General features: G+C 58.0%; 8 protein-coding genes and 1 pseudogene across 8 annotated transcripts; 5 read left to right on the forward strand and 4 right to left on the reverse strand.

Moving 5' to 3' along the window:
• Positions 1-5: 5 nt before the first annotated feature.
• ACA1_187370 (RNA ligase, T4 RnlA family protein) lies at positions 6-1,981 on the forward strand (the record flags this gene model as incomplete). Its single annotated transcript, XM_004337816.1, has 8 exons — positions 6-134; positions 197-270; positions 356-459; positions 536-851; positions 1,006-1,084; positions 1,172-1,232; positions 1,298-1,450; positions 1,512-1,981. The coding sequence occupies 8 exons, from the start codon at positions 6-8 to the stop codon at positions 1,979-1,981; spliced, it is 1,386 nt and encodes a 461-aa protein (XP_004337864.1).
• A 98-nt stretch (positions 1,982-2,079) lies between these two features.
• ACA1_187380 (uncharacterized protein) lies at positions 2,080-4,303 on the forward strand (the record flags this gene model as incomplete). Its single annotated transcript, XM_004337817.1, has 10 exons — positions 2,080-2,486; positions 2,649-2,727; positions 2,829-2,962; positions 3,059-3,170; positions 3,257-3,310; positions 3,533-3,571; positions 3,724-3,770; positions 3,851-3,940; positions 4,019-4,059; positions 4,245-4,303. The coding sequence occupies 10 exons, from the start codon at positions 2,080-2,082 to the stop codon at positions 4,301-4,303; spliced, it is 1,062 nt and encodes a 353-aa protein (XP_004337865.1).
• Positions 4,304-4,360: 57 nt separating this feature from the next.
• Positions 4,361-6,051, reverse strand: ACA1_187390 (uncharacterized protein; the record flags this gene model as incomplete). The annotated part of the gene is made up of 3 exons (XM_004337818.1): positions 4,361-5,077; positions 5,174-5,649; positions 5,739-6,051. The coding sequence occupies 3 exons, from the start codon at positions 6,049-6,051 to the stop codon at positions 4,361-4,363; spliced, it is 1,506 nt and encodes a 501-aa protein (XP_004337866.1).
• Positions 6,052-6,852: 801 nt separating this feature from the next.
• On the forward strand, positions 6,853-8,999 carry ACA1_187400 (uncharacterized protein; the record flags this gene model as incomplete). The annotated part of the gene is made up of 5 exons (XM_004337819.1): positions 6,853-6,899; positions 7,143-7,480; positions 7,561-7,634; positions 7,718-7,852; positions 7,899-8,999. The coding sequence occupies 5 exons, from the start codon at positions 6,853-6,855 to the stop codon at positions 8,997-8,999; spliced, it is 1,695 nt and encodes a 564-aa protein (XP_004337867.1).
• An 878-nt stretch (positions 9,000-9,877) lies between these two features.
• On the reverse strand, positions 9,878-11,443 carry ACA1_187410 (uncharacterized protein; the record flags this gene model as incomplete). The annotated part of the gene is made up of 5 exons (XM_004337820.1): positions 9,878-10,121; positions 10,288-10,552; positions 10,646-10,754; positions 10,873-11,226; positions 11,294-11,443. The coding sequence occupies 5 exons, from the start codon at positions 11,441-11,443 to the stop codon at positions 9,878-9,880; spliced, it is 1,122 nt and encodes a 373-aa protein (XP_004337868.1).
• A 467-nt stretch (positions 11,444-11,910) lies between these two features.
• On the forward strand, positions 11,911-15,118 carry ACA1_187420 (protein kinase domain containing protein; the record flags this gene model as incomplete). The annotated part of the gene is made up of 14 exons (XM_004337821.1): positions 11,911-12,299; positions 12,371-12,526; positions 12,594-12,665; positions 12,743-12,849; positions 12,915-13,038; positions 13,111-13,188; positions 13,271-13,449; positions 13,523-13,574; positions 13,635-13,678; positions 14,003-14,106; positions 14,174-14,273; positions 14,348-14,523; positions 14,619-14,807; positions 15,032-15,118. 14 exons carry the CDS (start codon positions 11,911-11,913, stop codon positions 15,116-15,118), a joined length of 1,857 nt encoding a protein of 618 aa, XP_004337869.1.
• Positions 15,119-15,868: 750 nt separating this feature from the next.
• ACA1_187430 (zincbinding dehydrogenase family oxidoreductase) lies at positions 15,869-17,794 on the reverse strand (the record flags this gene model as incomplete). The annotated part of the gene is given in 9 exon segments (XM_004337822.1): positions 15,869-15,908; positions 15,927-16,006; positions 16,080-16,143; positions 16,297-16,375; positions 16,457-16,652; positions 16,892-17,014; positions 17,179-17,239; positions 17,398-17,514; positions 17,658-17,794. 9 exon segments carry the CDS (start codon positions 17,792-17,794, stop codon positions 15,869-15,871), a joined length of 897 nt encoding a protein of 298 aa, XP_004337870.1.
• A 244-nt stretch (positions 17,795-18,038) lies between these two features.
• ACA1_187440 (ankyrin repeat domain containing protein) lies at positions 18,039-19,850 on the forward strand (the record flags this gene model as incomplete). Its single annotated transcript, XM_004337823.1, has 6 exons — positions 18,039-18,366; positions 18,499-18,612; positions 18,675-18,806; positions 19,045-19,188; positions 19,284-19,572; positions 19,676-19,850. The coding sequence occupies 6 exons, from the start codon at positions 18,039-18,041 to the stop codon at positions 19,848-19,850; spliced, it is 1,182 nt and encodes a 393-aa protein (XP_004337871.1).
• A 130-nt stretch (positions 19,851-19,980) lies between these two features.
• Positions 19,981-21,809, reverse strand: ACA1_187450 (annotated as a pseudogene).
• Positions 21,810-21,876: the final 67 nt, after the last annotated feature.

Here is a 21,876-nt window from a genome sequence, read left to right on the forward strand (position 1 = left end):
GAAAGATGGAGAAGGAAGTGGCAGCGCGGGTGTTTGCGGAGGTGGAGCATGTGGACCAGTTACGCGCGGCCATTCGGGGGTGCACCTACTTCGACGAACGCCGCGTAGACGACTACGTCGTGTTCAACTACAAGGTGCTAATCATTATTTTCTTTATCTTTTATCGTGTTTTTGCTAATATTGTGAATATAAAAAGATGGGCCACGCCGATACCTTTCCAAACCCGGCCTTGGCTCCCGACCCCACCACCCGAGAACACTGGCTCCTCCGGTACCTCCTTTCCCATGTCTGTGCGACCTGCGGTGCACACGGCAGGCAGGGCGTGTGCGGTGGCTGATATATCATGGAATGTGAGGCGTGAGTGCCGGGGCATCGTGTTTCATGCGGAGACGGGCGCATTGTTGGCGCGACGCTTCCACAAGTTCTTCAACGTCAACGAACTGGACGAGACTCTGCCAGGTACTCACGCTCGCTTGCTCACACCACCAGCGACACGCACACGCACACGCACCACTGCACACGCACACACTCGTAGATCGCACGCTGACCAAGTCGCGCATTGTAGAGGAGATCGATTTGCAGGCCACGGGCTACGTGGTGCTCGAGAAGCTGGACGGCAACTTCGTATCGCCCTTCTACACCCAGGGCGAGCTCAAGTTCGGCACCAAGACGAGCCACCGAAACGGCGAGGCGCGCCAGGTCAACGCCTTTGTCGCCAGCCACGACGGCTACCTGGCCTTCAGCCGGGACTGGGTTGATCGGGGCTTCTCGCCCATCTTCGAGTGGTGCAGCCCGTGCGACAAGCGGGTGGTGAAGTACCACGAGCCCACGCTCACCCTCACCGCCATCAGGTGCCGTGCCACCCTTATCGTGTGTGTGTGTGTGTGTGTACCATGGAGAATCCCACAATGCCGCACAACTGATGGTTTGCGAACGCGATGTGTCCCTAATTATCATTATCATTAATTGTATACATTTACTTACCGATTTAGTATTTTTTAAAAGAAACAACAAGACCGGCGAGTACGTGCTGTACGAGGAGATGCAACAGAGCGCGGCGCAAGCCGGCATTCCGGTAGTCAAGGTACATTTGCTGTGGCGCGCACTGACAGCTCGGCGGCCCCACGACTGAACGTTCTGCATCGCCTCCTTATGTCGCGGCATGGCACAGGCTTGGCGTGGCTCGGCCGAGAGTGTGAGTGATCTGCTCGCCAAGATCGGTCAGGAAGAGGGTGCGCACCCACTGTACTCCCTCCGCGGGGTTACAATCTTGGCGCGTGCTGACCCAGTTGACCAGGACTGGAGGGCTGTGTGCTGCGCTTCGACGACGGGCGGATGTACAAGATCAAGACCTCGTGGTACAGCACGCAGACGGTCAACTCCGATCTGATCTGCCAGGAGCGGATCATCTGGCAGCTCATCCTCAACAACAACATGGACGACGTCAAAGGTAAAAATCACCACCAGCCCGCCCTGAATCACTCCTTTCTGACACACACACACACACACAGGATCGATCAAGGCACAGCCGGCAGAGGGCGAGGAGTCCTCGGGCGGCAGGCGCACGATCGAGCTGCTGCGGAAGAAGATCGACCGCTTCTCCGCCCAGCTCTACGGCAATGTGGAGGCCAAGGCCCGAGAGCTGCTCGACCGAGTCATCCAGGCCCGGCGCGACACCGCCGCCAGCGGCGGCGGAAGCAGCGAAGCAGCGCAGGACGCCCGGCAGCTGGCGGCCAGGCTCGAGCAAGAGGCCGCCGCATACGAGAAGGCGTTGGTGCGACGGCTGGTCAAGCGCTTCGCATCGCTGGAGTCGATCGAGCGGCTCGCCGCTGGCCCTGGCGATGGTGGCGAGACTGCCTATCGAGAGGCGCTGGACCTGTTCCTGGAGGAGACGATCGGGTTCATGGTCGAAGGCACCGAGAAGAAGCACACCTTCGACACCGTGGTCCGCCCCCTTGGCAGCTCTCTCTACTTCTACTGACCGACCACCGCTACACGGCGTCGACACAAAAACAATAAAATAAACAATAAGATAAATTAAATTAAAATCTATCTAAAATAAAATAAAGACTCAAAAAGATGGACGCGAGCGATCGACGCCGCCTGATTGCTGAAGAAGAGTCGGACGAGGAGGTCCCACATGAAGAGCTGACAGAGCTGCACATCCCGATTACCACCAGCTCTACCGCGTTCGAGGCAGAATCCCAAGATGATGCCGAGGGTGCCAACTATGATGCTCGTGACGACGCTGCCGAAGACCGGCGAAGAGACCGAGGCGCAGCAGCTTCCACCACCACCAATCAAGATGATGATGAAGAAGAGGACCAGCAAGCGCTGCTGGACCACGTGGCCGCCATCGTAGCCGCAACTGCTGACGAAGGCAACCCAGAAGCTGCCGCCCGCTTGCGAGGCGCTGCCGGCGCCACTGCTGCACGCTCCCTCGAAGACCCCGACTTTCGACGTCGCGTCCTCATCAACACCTGGAAGTGCGTACCCCCCTTCATCTTCGTTTTTTTATTTAATTTTAATATTTTTGATATCGGTATCGCATAATAATTCATTTTATTTTATTTTTATTCAAAGTCATTTGTTAGATGCACGACTTTATTTGTCATTTATTCTTGCACGACTGATGTTGTGGGTGGCAGGAAAGTGAATGCGGTGCTGTTCCTGTACCTGGTGCCGGTGACCATCGGCCTCATGGTCATCCTCGCGCTCGACTGGGGAGTACGACCCACACCTCACCTCACCACTCCAGCGCTTGTGCTCGTCCTTGGCCTTGGCCTCACAACAACGTTATTACTTTTCATTCTCAACTCGCCATCAAGGCGTCGTGCGAGAAGCCGCTGCAGATGTGGGCCACCGTGCAGATGGCCATTCAGCTGGGCCTGCTGGGCCTCTCCGTGGCCGTCATCCTGCAGGCGCCCAAGCCCGACGCCTCCGCCGAAGAAGTCATCTTTGTGTACGCACACACCAAACCCGCCCGCGTTGTGCAACCACGTCGATTTACCATGTCGTGTGCCGTGTGTGCCGTGTGTGCCGTGTGTGCCGTGAGCAGATATAGGAGAATGTATTCGTACTATCTCATGAACCGCACGCTGGACATGGCATGGCTGTCCTGGTTCATCATTGGGATGGTGTGGATCTTCGGCGTGGGGGCCAAGGATTGCGTGCGCTCTCGCCCACAATCCCGTGTGTGTGTGTGTGTGTGTGTGTACCAGCACCGCGTCTCACCACCGCCACACCGCACACACAGCCCAACAACGCGCCCTACCTGTTTCGCGGCTGCCTGATCCTGCTCATCATTCAGGTTTCCCCTCTCTTGAGTGAGCATCTTGTTTGGGTTTGATCGTGCGGTGTGTGCGGTGGCGCGTGTGCGTGTGCGGTGTTTTGGAGCGCATGTCTTACACTTGACCGGACTCGCACACGCACACGCACACGCACCACCGCACACACAAGATCGTGCTGGCGACGGTGGGTCTCATGCTCGCCTGCTGCGTCTGCTGCTCCCTGTCCCTTCGGCTTGCGCTAGGGCCGGCCCTTGCCGGCATGGCCCCTCCGCCACCGCCGGGTACTGCTCACGCTCCGTCTAGCAAGCCATCCATTCTCCTAAAACTCACGCATGCGCGTTCCGTGCGTTGTGTCATGTGCGTGTCGTGCGTGTGCGTCGTGTGCGTCGTGTGTGTCATAGGTGCGTCGAGCAAAATGATCAACAGTCTGCAGTTGGTCAAGTTCTCCGACGACTTGGGGATCGATGCTGATCACACCAGGTAGAATCTCGCGTTCCACGTTCGTTGACAAAAGAGCTTCGTCTCCTGCTTGTACTCACTTTTCTTGCGTGTGACCACAGTTGCGCCATTTGTCTGTCGGACTACGAGAAGGGCCAGGGCCTCCGCTTCCTGCCCTGCAAGCACCACTTCCACGCCGAATGCGTTGACAAGTACCTTTTCTCCCCCCCTTCGCTCTTCGTTCTTTGTGCCCTCCGCTTTCGTTTTTCGTCGGGCACGCCCATCCGCAGTGACTGTGCTGATCCTTCCTTTGTGACTGGCGTCACGCCAGGTGGCTGCGGACGAACAAATCGTGCCCCTTCTGCAAGCAATGCATCGACAAAGAGCCCTCTCCCTCCTCTTTTACCACAACTTCCTCTTCACCATCGTCTCCATCTCCATCATCCTCCTCATCCTCCTCTCCCGCCACCACCACCTCTTCTTCATCTTCTTCTTCCTCTCCCTCCCTCTTTTCAGGCCGCCCGTCCATCGCCTCCTCCAACCCACTGACCGACATCGAAATGGGCGAAATGTGACACGTCACCATTTCTTTTTCTTTTGGTTTTCACTAAAATTGATTATTTTCGTAGGACTCACGAGCTGGTGGCGATGGAGTAGGCGTACCACTGCTTGGCGGCGCGGGCCACGGCCTTCTCGACGGCGCCGGCCCAGTCGAGACCGCGCTCGCGCAGCCACGCCTGGGCCGCGGGGTCGGCCTGGACGCTGGCCACAGCGCCCGCCACGAACTCGGGCGTACGCCTCCGGACGAACCGGCCCGCGCAGTGCTCCCGCACCACCGGGCGCAGGTTCGCCTCCGCCACGAACTCGTCCACGAACTCGTCGATCGCCTCTTGATTTTCGTCTTCTTCCTCCTCGTCGTCGTCATCTTCATCTTCGTCGTCGTCGTCCTCTTCATGGTCATCGTCGAGAGCGGGCACCAAGATATCGATACCGAACGACGACAGAAACGAGGAGTCGACGCGAGGGTTGGGGCGCGTCGCCATCCGCACCACCACAGTCTGCTCATCGTCGCCGTCGCCCACGCGGCACGCCACGGTCTTGGTCCACGCGTCGATGTCCGAAGGCTGCGCAGCTGCGGCGGCCGCCGCCGCAGAGTCCAGGTCGCCCCAGAGGTCGTGGCCGGCCTGGAGGAGGCATCGCTCGGTGCGCCAGTCGAAGAGGGACGCGCCGGTGCCCGGACCGAACGGGTTGATCTCCACCAGCTGCACGCGCAGGTCGGCCCTCTCCTCCGGTTCGCCCAGGAGCACAAAGTCCGCCACGTAAGCCCACTCGCGGTACGCCCGCGGCACCTAATCGCACACACGCACGTGAGCCACACACACACACACACACACAGGACACAGACAAGACACACGCGCACGAGACGCACTGGGTTGAGTGAGTACTTTGTCGCGGAGGCCTTGGTGGACGAAGAGGTGGTGGATCTTGTCGGCGATGAGCTGGTGCTGGTCGGCCCAGGCCGGGTAGTGGCAGTACTCGTTGTACTGGGTGATCGCCACCACCCGATCCCGCACCACGAAGGTGCGGAACTCGCGGTCGAGCCGCATCGACTCCTCCCAGGCCCGCACCACCACGCACAGGTCCCACCGGGCCTCAGCGGCGTTGGCCAGGGCGTGGAGCACGCTGCTCTGGATGCGCTCGCTCTTGAGCAGTAGGTCGAGCGCGCCGCGGCCCGACTCGACCTTCATCACGCGCAGCGAGGCGGCGAAGAGGGCGCGGATGCGGTCGTTGAGGGTGCGGCCCTCGGACTCGGTCGCAGCCAGCTCCTCCCGCACGATCGGGACCACGCGCGGGTGCTCGGTCCACCCACGGCCCACGTCCTTCGGGCTCTGCGTCGACAGCCGCACGAACACGGCTCCGCCTGGCACCACACGCGCACGCGATCAACCAAACAAATTGGGCTTGCGTGTGCGGTCGCGCGCATGTTGTGTGCGGTCGTGCGTGGGCTACCGTTGAAGTCGGTGTCGATCACGTTTTGAATTGTGCGTTCGAGCTCGTTGATGACTTCTGGCGCGCCGCCGGCGTGGCCGGCCTCGGCCTCGGCTTCGTCTCCCAGGCGTCGCCGCCGCTTGTGCTCCTTGGCGAGGGCTCGCGCCTGGTCTACCGTCAGCGGCACAAACCGGCTGCGCATGGTGCAGCCGCCGCCGCCGCTGAGCTCCTTCTCGCCGGCCACCGCGTCGTACCACCGCTGGATGTCGAACGCCCCCAGGTAGTTGAACTTCTCCTGCGAGTGGGGCACCAAGGTGAACGGGTTCAGCTCCATGGAAGTCGTGTGATTTTGTTTGTCTCTTTGGCTTTCTTTTTTTTTGGCGCCCACAACAAAAGAAAGAACAATGTTGTGCTTGGGTTTGGTGAAGTGAACTTGTTCCAGCATTTTTCCTGACAGAGCGGCGCTTTCTGGTGAAATTGGAGCACTACTTCACACAGGCAGTGCTGGAAAAGGCAGGAAGCCGCCACCAGGGAGCTGAAGTTGTGGGTTAGTGATGTTTCATGGTCACAGCTTGGGCGCAAGGGCCATCAGTATAGTATAGCTTAGTTGCCCACCACACATTTTATGCTTGGCAATGCAGGAGGATGGTGGGAAGCCAGTACAGGCAAAGTATGGTTTTGTCACCAAATCAATGGGACTTAACATGCTGTTCCACAATGAGTTTGATGAAGCTCTTGATGAGGAGGCTTTTGTCCAGGCCTACTGGCGCACCACCACTCATGTTGTATGTGCACCTTGCACCTCCAAACACACTATGGCTGCTTGGACTAATTGAGCAACATTTTCTTTGTCTCTCAGCACCCCTTCTTGCACCACAACTTGAGCTATCATGTGAAGGATGCTCCTAGGTGCTATTTACTCTGGGTTGTTAGCATGCATTTAAACTGTTGATCCAACCCACACCACACCCACATTGCCAGGAGAAGGAACCAGCAGCAGGCAATGGCTGAGAGCAGGGCAGCAAGAGCCAGAATACTAGAAGCAAAGTTGCAGAAGCCAGAGCAGCTCAGGTAGCACGGCCTATCCTGTGCATTTTTTCCTTACCACTCAACCCACACCACACCCACATTGCACATGTGCTGTGCCACCAGGCATCAGAAGTACTACCTGGAGCTCCAGGGGTGCATCAGGGCTGAGCATGAACGGCCCTCTTGGGATGGCATTGCTGAAGTAGTAGTTGGCCTCTATCGCCATGCGGTGAGCACAATCCCCTCCTTCCTTGCCACACTTTCAACATTCCTCTCATTCTGTTTTCTATGTGTTGTGTTACGTTGTGTGCGTCGTGTCTCGTGTCGTGTGTTCTGTGTGCGGTGTAAGACTTTTGGCACGCGACCGCACACGTGCCTTGGTTGGTGGCGTCACAGGCCGTCCAGCGAGCTGACGGCCCGCTGTTGGCGTGAGGTGCTCACCCTTGAGCTCCCCCAGCCCGACACAGGCGACCCAGCCCTCAACCGCCAACTTATCGCCCTCTTCTACGTCCGGCTGTTCGGCGAGCCACCGCCGACGACCCCCTGGCAAGAACTCGGCCTCGCAGAGATCTCGCCGGCACCCATGCGCCACTGGGAAGAGACCGCAGCGACGGCCAAAGCCGAAGTCGAAACGAGCAGCAACGACGGTGGGCTGTTGTGTGCTCGAGTCACTGTCAGCGCCCTGTTCGACCTCGAATCCATCTGGCTGTTCCGCCGCCGACACAACTCGCCAGGTTGGTACTGGCATCTGTGTGCGGTGTGTGCGGTGTTGCGTGTGCTTGTGCCCTGGTTGGATAGTTGACTTCGCACGCAGGTCTAGCCTACTCAGGCGTCATGGGCGACAAAGTCACAGAGCTCCACTTCACCATCACCCCACCACAGCCCGAGGTACCCTCACGACAACGACACGCGATGAACCACCACTCATTGCTCACTCGCAAGATCGCTGGGTCATGGCAGGAGGCTCCCAGGAGAGGCAACCAGAGGCCTCCACTTCCATCCGCACACCCCGTCCCTCGGCCTTCACCTGCGCCATCGTCGTCTTCGTCTTCATCATCATCGTCGAGGCGCTCGTCCTCATCTTCATCTTCATCTTCATCGTCGTCGTCTGAGCCGACCATCGCGGTCTTGCTGGAAACTCTGGCCGCTCAGCGCAGGCGCACAGCTGCGCCCTACCCCGGCCGCCAACAACAACAACGACGACAACATCCAGAGCTCGAGCCCGAATCTTCAGTCCACGAGGCCACGCTGACCGAGGCCGCCTGCACGATCGTCACCCGCCACCTTAAGCGCAGGAAGTACCTGGCCGGCCGCGACGGTGATGAGGACTGGGCGCCGAACGTAACCTACCACTACGTCGGCACCGGCGGCCGCCTCGGACCGGAGCAGGTTCTGCTCAAGCAGCCCGCCCCCGACCTGCGGTGCCCATTCAAGGGCTGCGCGCTCAGCTGCGACGAAGAGGGCGACGCGCTACGGCGCGACCTCGGCCTGCTCGAGGAGGCCATCGCTCAGGGCCAGGCGGCAGCGACGGCAGTGGATTGGGTGGTGGGCCGGGTGGCGGCACGGCTGCGGGCGCTGCTGCTCCACCTCCACAACGAACATGCCCGCGGCTTCGTGATCACCTACGGCAAGAACGAAAGAGAAAACGAAAACGAAAACGAAAACGAAAGCGAAAGCGAAAACGACGATGACGGCGGTGTGCTTCGGATCACTATACGACGGCGAGGTGAGGATGATCATTCGCAAGAGGAGGACCGCTGGCGACCCTTCCAGTTCGTCGCCCGCAAGCGACGCATGACCGGGCTCAGGCTTGACGCCTACATGCCACCGTGCGAGGCCACCACCAGGGTACTCCCCGAGCAGCCCAGCCCGGTGGTGGTCCAGCCACAGGCGGCCAACGAAGAAGAAGAAGAAGCGATTGCTGCGCTGCATGGCCTGGGGAGGAAGCCAATGCAGACCGCTGAAGAGAATGAAGAGGAAGAGGAAGAGGAAGAGGAAGAAGAGGAAGAAGAAGAAGAGGAAGAAGAAGAAGAGGAAGAGAAGGTTGCGCTGCCCAGGCGAAGTCCGAGACTGCGTGAGCTCCGGAGGAGACAGGAGGCCCAGGTGGAGAAAAGGAAAAAACCAAAACAGCGGGTCTCACCGCCACCACGGCGAAAGTTGGCGACTCGGGAACCGGCCAGCAAGACGAAGGGCAGACACCACCTTAGCCGCCGAGATCGCGAAGCGTACGCACTGCCCGTGTTTTGTGGGTAGTCTCATATCGTGTGTGTCGTGTGGGACAAGTGCTTAAGTGCCGGTGTGTGTGACTTGCTCGGCTGGCCTGTGCTGCGACACAGAATGGCTACTGCGGAGTGGTATCACTCGGCCACGTGGGAGCGGGGGCGGGCGGATGAGCTCGAGGTTGACTCGGAAGACGAGCCCGACGTCTCGTGGATCCTTCCCTACCGTAAGGAGGTAAACCCTTCTTCTACGAAACACACTCACACACACGCACACACATACACACGCACACGACGACAACAACACGCACATGCACTGACATGCGATCGGATGAGCACACAGAGGCTGTATGCCATCCCTGACTTGTCGAGCCAAGAAAAGGACATCATGTGGTTGTGGAATGCCGAACAGCTCATCAACCCTGTGCGGTCGAAAAAACAGGTTGCCCCTCCCAGCCGCCGCGCCACACGACACCACAACGCCACAACAAGACACCGCCCGACCAACGACACACGACACAATGACACCGAGGTCACAGGTTGCGGAGCGCTTTCTGACGATGGTCAAGAACAACGCTGAGTACATCTTGCGTAGGAATCCCCTGCACGGCGGAAGCCTGGAAGTGATCTGACCTGGCTTGTGCGTGTGCGTGTGTGTGTGTGTGTGTTGCGGTGGTGCGTGTGCGGTGAATGCAGGCGACGGCAGAAGAGTGGCGCTGCTTGCATTTGCTCGCAACTTTCGCCACCACGAGATTTTGACTGCGGCAGACTGGGTCCAGTTCTCGGCCGACCTCCACGCCGCTGAAGAGCAACTCTTGCGTCGAATGAGCGATGAATGACACACCGCACACACCGCACACACCGCACACGCTACAGACCATAGGTGGTGTATTTCACAGCGCACATGCACGCTCATACTTTGATGCGCTCGATGGTCCACTTCTTCTGGGCGAGCTCTTCGAGCAGAGAGGCGTACTCGCGCACCAGGCCGTCGAAGCCGGCGCCAGCGCGCTCGTATCGCTGGATCTGCTCCGCGGCCTCCTCGTGCTGGGCCATCGTCTCCTCGATGGCGCACTCCAGGTGCTGCCGCACCTTCGTCAGCGCCGCCACCTTCGACGGCGTATAGGTGTCCCTCAGCACCTGGCTCTGCAGCAACCTGTGCGGGTAGACACGTACACGACACACGACACACGACACACGACACACGACACACGGCACACGGCACACGGCACACGGCACACGGCACACGGCACACGGCACACGGCACACGACACACAAAGTGAGAAAAGGCGAATTGGTAAGAGGGAGCGAGGCAAACGCACTTGAGTCGGTTGATCAGGTGTTGGCAGTTGGCCTGGAGCCACTTGCTGTAGACCTGGTCCTGGTTGAATTGCTGCGAGAGCTTGAAGTCCCGCAGGATCTCGCTCACCACCTGGAACGTCTTGTCCAGCACCTGGCAGTACTCGGCAAAGGAGAGGGCGGCGGTGAGCCCGTCGACGTCCAGCTGCTTGCGCTCGGCCAGCAGCTGCTCCTTCTTCTTTGCGATGACCTCCGCGATCGGTGGCGACTTCTTGTTGCTCTTGGCCACTGCTCACAGCGCGCGTTGAACCGGTTTGTTGTTAAACAACAAACACGAGCCGAGCGCGCTATATAAATCGGTGGGGAGGTGGGTGGGGGTACGAGTCTGGGGCGAGCCAAGGGGATCGTTGAACTCTGCGATCTCCTGCACCTTTCGTCGTAGCCGCTCGTCCAGTTCGGCGATGATATATTGGTACAGCTCTTGTCGCTCCTGCAGCAAAGCACACGCATAACACAGACCAGACCGTCGTCGTCGAGTGTCAGCCACATGTGAAGACAAAACAAGTCAGCGCAGTTGTTGCCACGCGTGAGAGGAAATGCAATGTTACCTCGGCAAACTTGCTCGGAGCCTTGCTGGCGATGGCCAGCTCGATGTCTTCCTTCTTCAGGCCCAGCAGGGTGACGCAAGGCTTGCCGCTGGCCTCTCCCCTGTGCGGCGTTGTCGGCTTGTCTCCCCCGGGAGCGGTGGCGGTCGGCGGCTCGAGGACCAGGCTGTGCGTCACCTCGGCCGCGAGGATCACGTTGTGCATCGAGTCATAGACCTTGGGGGTGGCACCGGGCAGAGAGGAGCTCCCCTTGGCCCGCGACTGGAGCCTGCGTGTGGCGATGATGTCCTTTGCCTCGGTGTAGAGTGCGCCCACCCGCAGGTGTCGCTCTCGCTCGACTCGCAACGCAGCCTCCGCCTGCGGTTGTCAATTTTCGTGGCCAGATGAGCCCAACCGATGTAGAATCTGAAGAATCAGGATTTACCTTTTCGTAGGATTCCTTGAGCGCCTTTCTTTCTCCCATTGGGGCGATGATCGCATTCAGCCGCTCGAGCAATTCATTGAATCTGGGGTTGGCCATCCGCAGGTCCTGCGACACATAAATTGGCAACGGCATCGGCTTCAATCCCTCCATCCTTGTGCTCTATCGTTCGCTTCTTCGATGGGAATCTTCCTGTTTCGATTGCTGTGCCAAAGAGTTTGTTTTGTTGGCAGAGTTGGCGCCTCTTTTTTGGCGCGAAAGCGGCCAGATTTGGAAAAGTTATTTCACTTGTTTTCCTTTCGGGCCACGGTCTGCCGACACCAAAGCGACGCTGCCCGCTGAGGCGGACGACAGGTGACGAGTGCTTGGTCGACAGCAAACCCAGTTAGGGCAACCACACACGAGCGCAAGCCTTCTGCAAGCTCTCTTTGCACTCCTCACACCCACGAGCCCCTCCTCGCTGCCTCCTTCCATCTCTGCTCGAGCGTCGATCGGATCGAACCAATATCCGTTCGTTATACCACAAGGAGGGGCTCCACACTCATCTCATTCGAAAAGAACCGAGATAGTAGAGCAGATTAGAGAAAATGGCAGCGAACAAACCATTTGTCTCCAAGGAGATGAAGGGGCTGAGTCAGCAGATCAAGAAGCTTGCGGGCGAGCAGAAGGCGTTGCGCAAGCAACTGAGGGAGCACGCCCAGAAGGTAATTGATTCCAAGTTTGACGATAAGCTGTTGGATGCGCTCGAGGAGCTGGAAAAGAAAGAAGTGGAGATGGAGACCCAGCACATCGCTCTTCGCCGCTCCTGGCTCGACGCGACACAGAAAGAGAGACGAGAGCGTCTCCAGGAATCGCAGAGCAAGTTGAGCAAGAGCGGCGGCCTGGCGAGTAGTAGGTCCATCTTCTCCAATTCGGTGGCTCCGCGGCAGCTCGACGAGCTCAGCACTCGCGTATTCGGTAAGAGCTCGCGCGCTGCACTCAAGGGTCCCAACCCCTTCCTCGAGGAGCAGTACGTTTCGCAAACACTTCCAAATTAATTTCATCGCGAGCTGCGGCTAATTTGCGAGCATTTCATACTAGACAACAAGCAGGTGGCGCTGAGCTGGACCACGACATCTCGACTTGGGAGCTCAGGAGCGAAGAAATCGCCTTCGGAACGAACAAGCTCGGCGAGGGATCGTTCGGTTCCGTCACGGAAGGCAAGCTTCGCGGCAAATCGGTGGCCATCAAGACTATGTACACTCTCCCCGCTCTTACCTCCATCCATCGCCTCCTTTGAAGCTCACTTCCTCCTTCGCCGCAGCACGCCGAAGTATGACGCAGATGAGATCAACTCAATTCTGGATGATTTCAGAAATGAGTGCGCTGTTATGAGGTACTGCTTTCGAGTGCAGTGTTTGAGCGGAGTAGCTAGTACCACACTCACCTTGCTTCCCTTGCTCAAATTAACAGCAAGCTCTTGCACCCCAACGTGCTGCTGCTGATGGGCGTCTGCATCGATCGCAAGGCCCAGAGCGATCAGCTCAAACTCATCATGGTCACTGAGCTTATGGCACGAGGTGACTTTTCCGTCCCATTCCTCATCTTGGCTGAACATTTCGCTCACCAAATTAAATGCTTCCAGGTAGCGTGTTCGATCTTTTGCACAAGGATGCGAAGCGGAAGATCGTTTTCAAGCAGAGGATGAAGTTTGCCAAAGATGCTTGCCTGGGCATGAATTGGCTTCATCTGTCCAATCCTCCTATCCTGTACGATCAAGCCCTCCCCCCTACGCGTTTCATTGCGCTGCCACTGACGCTGTTACAATTGGTGCGGTACAGGCATCTCGACCTTAAGACCGCAAATCTGCTGGTGGATCAAAATTGGGTGGCGAAGGTGTCGGATTTCGGTCTTTCAAGGTACAGTGCCGCTCACTCAACGCTCAATTCTGTATTCTCCACGCTCACGCTCCTGCTCGCTCGCGCCCTTCTCACCAAACAGAGTGAAGAAGGCGGACAAGAACAAGGGCGCCACCGGTTCGCCCGTGTACATGGCGCCTGAGGTTTTGGCGGACAAGGCCTACGACGAAAAGGCCGACGTCTTCAGTTTTGCTGTCGTGCTGTGGGAGCTAGTGACCAACAAGAAGCCCTACGAGGAGGAGCAGTTCGAGTCCTTGGACGGTACTACAGATCTCATTCGCTGGCTGGTGACCTCGCTTTATACTCACGCCCCCCCCCCATTGCGCCTGTACAGAAATCTACGACCACGTGGTGATCGATGGCGCTCGACCCAAGATTCCCGCTGAGTGCCCGCCTCAGCTGTCGGAGCTCATTAAGAAGTGCTGGGACACCGATCCTGCCCAGAGGCCCACGTTCCAGAGCATCATCGACTCACACCTGCTTGATGAAGGTACATCGTTGTTTACTTTTTCCGTTCCAGCGCCTTGGCCCTGTGCAGTGCTCGATTGGATTGAGCCATTTGTTATTGGTTGCATGCCCACACCCATGGCGTGTACACTTTGTCACTGTGGCATATTGAATGTTGGGCGAGGTCGAACGCCGGCCTTGTCCGCGAAACTTACAAGCGGATGTGCTCAATCTTATCCACGCACATCCGTCTCTGTTTTCGCTACACCTTTCCTTTTTCTATTGTTCCAGGCTTCCCTCTCATCTCTATCTCATCTCTTGTCCCCACGACTCACAACGTTTTTTTTTTTTTCATTCTTCTGAACAGTGATCGTCGACGCCATCATCAGCAACACCAACCAAGACGCCCGTGCCTTCTGGAAGAAGTGCTTCACCGAAAAGGACGAAATCCTCGAGGCCGTGAAGTGGAAGGTGCGTGCTTTCCCTCCTCGTTCCCTGGCCCTGACCCCGACTGATGTCTGGACTTTCGCCTCTTTAGACTTTCATTCGAGAGCTGGTCACTTTCTGCAAGATCGAGTTCCCCCAGGGTTCTGTCATTGACGACCAAATTGAAGTCAAGTCGCTCAAGCTGGTGCTAGGTTTGTCATGCGTCTCTTGCCCACACCTACTGCCCCACACGTTGGACTAATCGCGAACCCTTTCGACCCAACAGCGAACAAGGAGGACGTGGTGACGATCGAAAATTTCAGCAGAGCGCTGGAGTGGTTTGGACCCTTTACGCTCGATCGTCAGTTCATGGACAACGTGCAGGACACCATCTCCATCAGCGGTTTCTTTGGCGACATCTCCAGCCAAGAGGCCGAGCAGATCATGGCCGGCAAGAAAGCGGTACGGAGCTGCTTCTCACCTTCGCGCCTGTGGCAGGCTTGCCAGCCAATTTAGTGCACTCACCGGTGTCTGTCCTACCTACTCTGTACGTACAGGGCCAGTACATGGTCAGGTTCAGCACGCAGCAGCCCGGTTTCTACACCATCACCGCCATGTCCGAAGAGAACGCGCTGAAGCACTACCGCATCAAGCACAAGGCCGGCTTGGGCTTCCTCTTGGGCAATGCGGAGTACCCATCTCTCCCGAAGCTCATCAAGGCCAACAGGAAGGAGCTCTACCTGAAGGTACGTCTCTCGACACCTCGCACCTTTCACCGTTCGTCTTCATGTTGGAGCATAGTGATGTCTTTACCACGGTAATGATTTTCATCTCTGATTATAACCATTATCCAAATATCTCCTGAATGCTCGTATTATCGCATGAAGAAGACAACGGCAACTTCATTCTCAAGCGTCTCTTCTTCCACGACAATAGCTGACACTTTTACCCTTCTTCTTCTTCTCTACAGCGTGCGGTCAAGGGCTCCAAGTACTCGCAGTTGTTCGTGGCGCACGAGGAGAAGAACGAGTCCGCCTACATCGAGATGATGGTGTAAACAGATCTAAGGGGGGAGACGAGGCCGGTACGCCGAGGAGAAAAGCACCACCGCCGCACAACCTCTGGACCGGAGAGAAGAGAGAGAGAGAGAGAAGGAGGAGTGGAGTGTGTCTAGTTGTGTATCAATACCCCATCATCGACCATCGCGAGTACCGGTGGCAGGAGAAGAATTGTATTACTCTTTGTACACCCCCGCCCCCATCTTCATCTTGGTGGAGGTCGCACGTGAGACTACCCAGAGATGTGGGGATTGTATGATTCTTAAAAATAAAAAAATCACGCAGAGGGTGTAGGGCATCAGCTGTTGTGCAGAGGCCCAGAGCATCCAACCTGCTCTCGGGCGTCATTGAGCTCGTCAACCGCTGCCGCCAACTTCGCTCAGCGCCAGGTCAGCAACGACCAGTGCCACGCCATCCCTCTTGGCCTTATCGAGTAGGGCTTGTGGAACCCCTCGTCTACGGCCGCAGCAACTGCCGCATCCGCGCCCAGTTCGCGGGCGGCGGGCGCGGCCCGGTCGCTGCTGCTGGTGGTCGCCGCGCCACTGCTCGTTCTGCCGGCACTGGCCTGTTTCGCCGCTCGGCTCTACTCTTGTTAGTGCGATCAGCCGGCGGAGAAGACGACAACCACAACAACGACCACGACGAAGAACGAAAGAAGAGAGCAAGATCGGTCTTGAAGCCTAGTTATCATCAACGGCGAAGAAGAACCAGTGCACGGCAACACTTGACATTCTCTCGATGAAGCCTGATTACTCAATCTTGCCCAACCTATGACCGCTCTCCAGGTACCTACGGGTGTCAGCCCACGAGCAGGTCTTGACGGCCTTGAGTCGCCCCTCGAACTTGTCCATCGCGAATGCCTCAAATTCCTTACCCAGGGCGTGTAACTGGTAAGCCACGACACCACATACAAGAGAGGAATGCGGACTATGTGATACACATGTCTCTCGTACTACTTACCTTGGTGAGCTTCATCTGGTAGTTGAGCGAGCGCGCCCTCAGCGTCGATCCGCGAATGCTCAACCTGCACAGAGACAACCCAACGACCGCGGTGTGTGCGTGGTGTGTGGTGTGTGTAGTGTGTGTGTTGTGTGTTATGTGTGGTGTGTGTGTGTGTGTGGTGTGTGTGGTGTTAGAACAAAAAGGGCGTTTGAGTCTCGCTAAAGTAGGCCTGTACCGCTTGCGCAGAATGGCCACAACATCGCAACTGAAGATCTGGGAGCCGCTCCAGAACGCCAGCAGCACCAGCGTGCCGTCTGCATTTTTGGTTTGAATTAACAACAAAAAGCGAAAATGAAAGCGAAAGAGAAAGCGAAAGCGAAGATGAAAGGGCGTACCCATGGCGAGGGCGGCCAGGTTCTGCTCCCAGAACGGCGCTCCGACGACATCGATGATGATGTCAACGCCCTTGCCTCCGGTGAGCGAGAGCACCTTGTCGGCCCATCTGCCCTCGTTTTCGCGGAGGTCGATGGTCTCGTCGGCGCCCACCTCGTGACAGAAGCTCAGCTTATCCTTCAACGCCGTGATGATCACCTGCGTGGTTACGAAACGTCAGCCCACCAACACCACACGCACGCACGCACGCACACACAGAACACACAGCACACGACACATGCCTGGGTGTTGTCGAACAGCTTGGCGAGTTGAATGGCGGATGTGCCTACGCCGCTGTACTAGACGCGTGACAGACCAACGGATGATGTCAACACCACATGTACGCCATAAAGAAGAGGGCGGGGGAGAGTAGAAGTAGAGGGGGGGGGCGAGCGTACGCCGGCGTGGATGAGGACGCGCTTGTTGGCCTCGAGGCCGCCGATCCACACGAGCGCCTGGTAGGCCGTGAGAAAGACCTCCGGAATGGCCGCCGCCTCTTCGTCAGACAAGTTCTCGGGAATCTGAAGAATGCACACGAAGTGGGAGGGGGATGAGGCCAACTACATGACACAACACGCACCACACGACACACACGACACACACGACACACACGACACACACGACACACACGACACACACCCACAAAACACACAGGAAAAAGAGTGTGATGGACAGCAGCCCGTACGTGCATGGCGGTGTCCTGGTGGATGACGCAGTACTCGGCAAGGCCTCCGCCAAGCAGCGCACTGCCCGGGTCACACGCGCGCGCACACGACACGACACGACCAACGACACGACCAACGACACGACACGACCAACGACACGACCAACGACACGACACGATCAAACATGATAAGGCGGGGATGATTGCCCTGGACGAGGGAATGTGTTTGACAGACCGTACCACACGCGATCGCCGGCTTTGAACGAGGTCACACCTTCGCCGACCTCTTCGACCACGCCCGCCATCTCGAGGCCCAGCACCGCAGGGTCGCCCTGCGGAGGCGGATACTTGGGCAGCCTGCAAGGAATCTTATTAAATTCTATTTGTATAGATAGAAGGCCTATAACTCGACATATTCTTCTCAATAATATAGAAATATTATCGTATTAAGAACATTATTATTATACATATTATACTAATTATTAAAACATGGTGCGTACTGCTGGCCCGTGTGGGCATGATTGAGTGCAGTGATCTTGACCAGCAGATAGGCGTGCTTCAGTTCGGGCCTGGGCACGTCGTCTGCCACCGTGCCCGGCTCGCCCACCGACACCGCGCGCATCGTCTTGCTGCTCATCTTTTTGAATTTCTTTAAAAGAGTGTTTTCCTTTTTGCGGTTTTATCTAACAATTTTACTTTCTTTCTTGAGTTATGGAAGAAGCAGAACCTGGCCTCACCTGGGCTGGGCTGCCTGGCGAAGTCCAACTCACAGTCTTTTCCTTCCTGCCACCCCTCGACGTATGCTTCAAAAGGACAATATTGTTTGTTTTATTTCTGTATTGTTTACTAATTTTTTTAAATTTACTTTATTGTTGTGTCAGATGGTGGGCAGGGTGGCGCGGGTGTGCCAGGCCTGGCGCCTTATGTCGCTCGACCGCGCCCTCTGGCTTGCCCACTGCCGCGCCCTCTTCGGCGCCGCCGCTAAGTCCGCCCGGTTGGGTCGCGCAGCCGCCGACCATCGGGCGCGTTGCATTCCCGTGGTGCGGTGGCTGGACCAGTGGGACCGCCGCTACGCACAGGCCGCGGAGGCGGCTGCATCGAGCGGCGATGACTCCCCAGAGCGGCGGCTCGAGCGAGTCGAGGCGCTCAACGACGAAAAGCTGTGCTGGGCCTGCGAACGCGGACTGGCCGGCCTCGTCCCCGCTCTCTGTATGGAATGCCTCAACGCCACACCCACACATTCTGCCCGACACCATCAGCCACCAGGCTGACTACATGTGTTGCGTCGTGTTGTGTTGCGTGTCGTGTCGTGTCGTCGTGTGTCGTGTGTCGTGTCATCAGTGGCCCGTCGAGACCCGAGGTACAACAGTGAGTCGCCCAACCCGCTGCTGGCCGCCATCGTGGCGGGCCACACCGAAGTGGTTGAGTGCTTCTTCCACCAGTTCACCGACGCCGGTACCGCCTGCGCTGCGCACCTTCCTCCACTAGGCCTGCCTGACGGGGGAATGCGCGGCAAGGCGCGGAGTCGTGGACGGTGTTCATCGACAGCGACCGGGTGCTGCAGGTGGCGCTCGACCTGGCGGTGTGGAACGGACGCACGGAGATCGCCTCGCGCCTGCTCTTTCTCTGGGACCAGAAGAACTTCACCCGTGAGCCCACCCACCTTTCCCCCTGCTTGCCGTTAGCCCGCTCACCACGACACACGCGACACACGCGACACACGCGACACACGCGACACACGCGACACACGCGACACGCGACACACGCGACACACGCGACACTCGCGACTCACGGACACAGAAGCGGAGAACGCCCGCGCCGGGGGTCCGAAACAAACGTGGCAGAGGCTTCTTACGTGCGCGATCGACGCACGGCAGGTGGACGCAGCGCGCATGCTCCTGGGCCACGCGGTCATGCGCGAGCAAACGGTGCCCAGCCGCATCATGGCAAGCGCCGCGAAGACGGGAATCGAGGAGCTCGTGGCCCTGCTGCTCCTCAGCGGCAAATGCAGCCCAGACGCACTGCAAATTGGTGTGTGCGGGTGCGTGTCGTGCGTTGTGCCGTGTGTGCGGTGTTGGTTGGTTGGTTGGTGACCTGAGCCGTGGGCGCGACGACCAAACAAACAGGCTGTCACGCGGCCGTGCTCTCCGGCAATGAGCGGGTGGTGGACCTGTTCATACGGTTCGGCCTCGACATCAACTCGGCCACTCCCTTGTCCGCCGCCGCCACCGTCGCCATGGCCCAGTACCTCCTCGACCAAGGCGCTGACCCGAACCATGGATGTCCGTTGGCCGACGCTGCGCGCGGCTACCGAACGGCGGTGGCCCGGGTGCTGCTGCGCCACGGGGCGGAGCCCAACTCGCTCGACGCCGGCGGCTACGCGCCTTTGCATCGCGCCGTGTGTCGTGAAAGCGTGTACGCACACACGCACACACACACACGCACACACACGCACACACACGCACACACACGCACACAACTACGCGAGGGGTGGTGTTGACACGCGCCCGACCGACAGGGAGATGGTGGAGCTCCTGTTGGCCCACGGCGCCGATCCTGGCCTGCGCACGAGAGACGGCAAGAGCGCCCTGTGGCTGGTGCGCCAGGCCACCGAGTACGACGACATGTACTCCAACCTCGCCGACCTCGCCTACATCGAGCGTGCGCTGCTCGCCCGCCTTGCTTCCACCTGAAGCGTAAGTGATTTATTTATTTATTTATTTATTTATTTAAATATAACAATTTTTAGTTGCGTAAATAAGCATTAAAATAAGTATATACCAAAAATACAAATAATAACTGAAAAAAAATGCAATGTTTGGGTTATTGTTGAGGCAGACGGGCCTCGATGACGTTGACCTCTCCCTCGGCGCCGGCCACTTGGCTCAGCTCAAGGCCAGCATTGCGGAAGAGGGCGGTGAACTCGGCCTTGGTCCTTTCCTTGGCGCCCAGCAGGGTCATCATGTCTGTCCCAGAACAAAAAATGTGAGCAGCACACGACACGACACGACACGACTAACGACACGACCAACGACACGACCAACGACACGACCAACGACACGACCAACGACACGACACGACCAACGACACGAGAAGTCCGGCGTACGTAGGTCGAGTGCCTTGGCCATGCTTGGCTGAGGTCCGAGGGGCACGGTGTACTCCACCAGCAGCACCTTGGCGTGGTCCGGCATCGCCTTCTTCGTCGCCTTCAAGATCACCTCCGACTGCGTGTCGTATCACGTCGTGTGTCATGCGCCGTGCGTGTCATGTGTTCCGTGCGTGCCGTGCGTGCCGTGTATGTGCGCACCTTCTCATCGTCCCAGTCGTGGATGATGTGCTTCATGATGTAGGCGTCGGCGCCCGCCGGGATGCCTGCCTCGTCGTCCAGGAAGCTGCCGCCGTGGACCTCGACCCGGTCCTTGAGGTCGTCCGGCACCACCGCGTCCCTCACCACGCTGGGCAGGTCGAACAGGTGGCCCTTCCGAATGCCGGGGTACTTGCGCAGGATGGCGAACAGCAGAGTGCCGAGGCCGCCGCCGATGTCGACGATGGAGGTGAGGCCCGAGAAGTCGTAGTTGCCCAGCACGTCGTGGATCTCCTTGGCCGTGAAGTTGCTCATCGCCGCGTTGAAGATCTGTCGTATGTAACATATAAGAAATATATATATATATATTAATGAGAGAAGTATATATATTAATTTTATAGCACAGTATTACAATAACATAGTATAAAACGTCCAATCAAAAAGGAGAAGACGACGCACAGACCTTCTGCTCATGCGGGTGGGTCTCGTAGTAGTCCCAGGCCGAGTCGGTGCCCAGAGTGGCCTTGACCGAGGGCTTGCCGGTCTTGGCCGCGTCCAGGAAACCCGACCACGCCCTGTCCCAGCCCAAGACCTCAGTCAAGAGCGTCATAGTAAGACGGTGGTGGGCGGTGGGCGGTGGGTGCGCACGTGTAGTGAGCGTAGCCGGCTTCGAGACGAACAGAGGAGCGCATGGAGTTCTCGACGTCAGAGCGCAGCAGCTGGCTCGTGTCATTGAGCCCGAACTTGAACGTCCGGTGATACGCCACGTCCTATGCGGAAACGGCAAAAGCGCGTTTGAGAAGTTGCCGCCTATCAGCGCATACGCACGCACGCACGCACACCACGCAGCACACGCACACACGCACCACACGCACGCACGCACACGCACCACACGCACGCACGCGCACAACGCTAGGGATTCAAAGACGTACGTCAGGCGAACCGTGGAGCTACATGTCAAGGATGCCGATGCTGGCCACGAAGCGCAGCACGCGGAACAGGGAGCGCGGGTCGGTGTCAGGAATCGCCGCTGCGATCTCCTCCGCCGTGGCCGGTCCTCCCTGCGAACCACACAACGAACAGTGCAAATAAAAATATAAATTGTAAATATATAAAAATGGTATGTGGCCTAAGAATATATAAGAACATTGGCATCTGAGAGGGGGGGGGTTACGTGTTGGTGGATGATGTCGGCTACGCCCATCTCGGCTACAGCGTGGAGGGCCTTCGAGGCCCAAAAGCCTGGGACACGTGGAGAGCGAGACAACCGGTCAGGTACTACACAATACCAAGTGGGGGGGGGGGCTTTGGTCGAACCAGTCACGATGCGCAGCAGGAGCTCGGCCATGTCTGTCTGCTCTGAGAGTGGATGAGGTTCTAGCTTGGGTGGTGTCTGTGATGCTGTGTACAATGAG

This window comes from Acanthamoeba castellanii, assembly GCF_000313135.1.
Source record: "Acanthamoeba castellanii str. Neff unplaced genomic scaffold scf7180000084747, whole genome shotgun sequence".
In the NCBI taxonomy this organism is placed as follows: domain Eukaryota; phylum Discosea; order Longamoebia; family Acanthamoebidae; genus Acanthamoeba; species Acanthamoeba castellanii.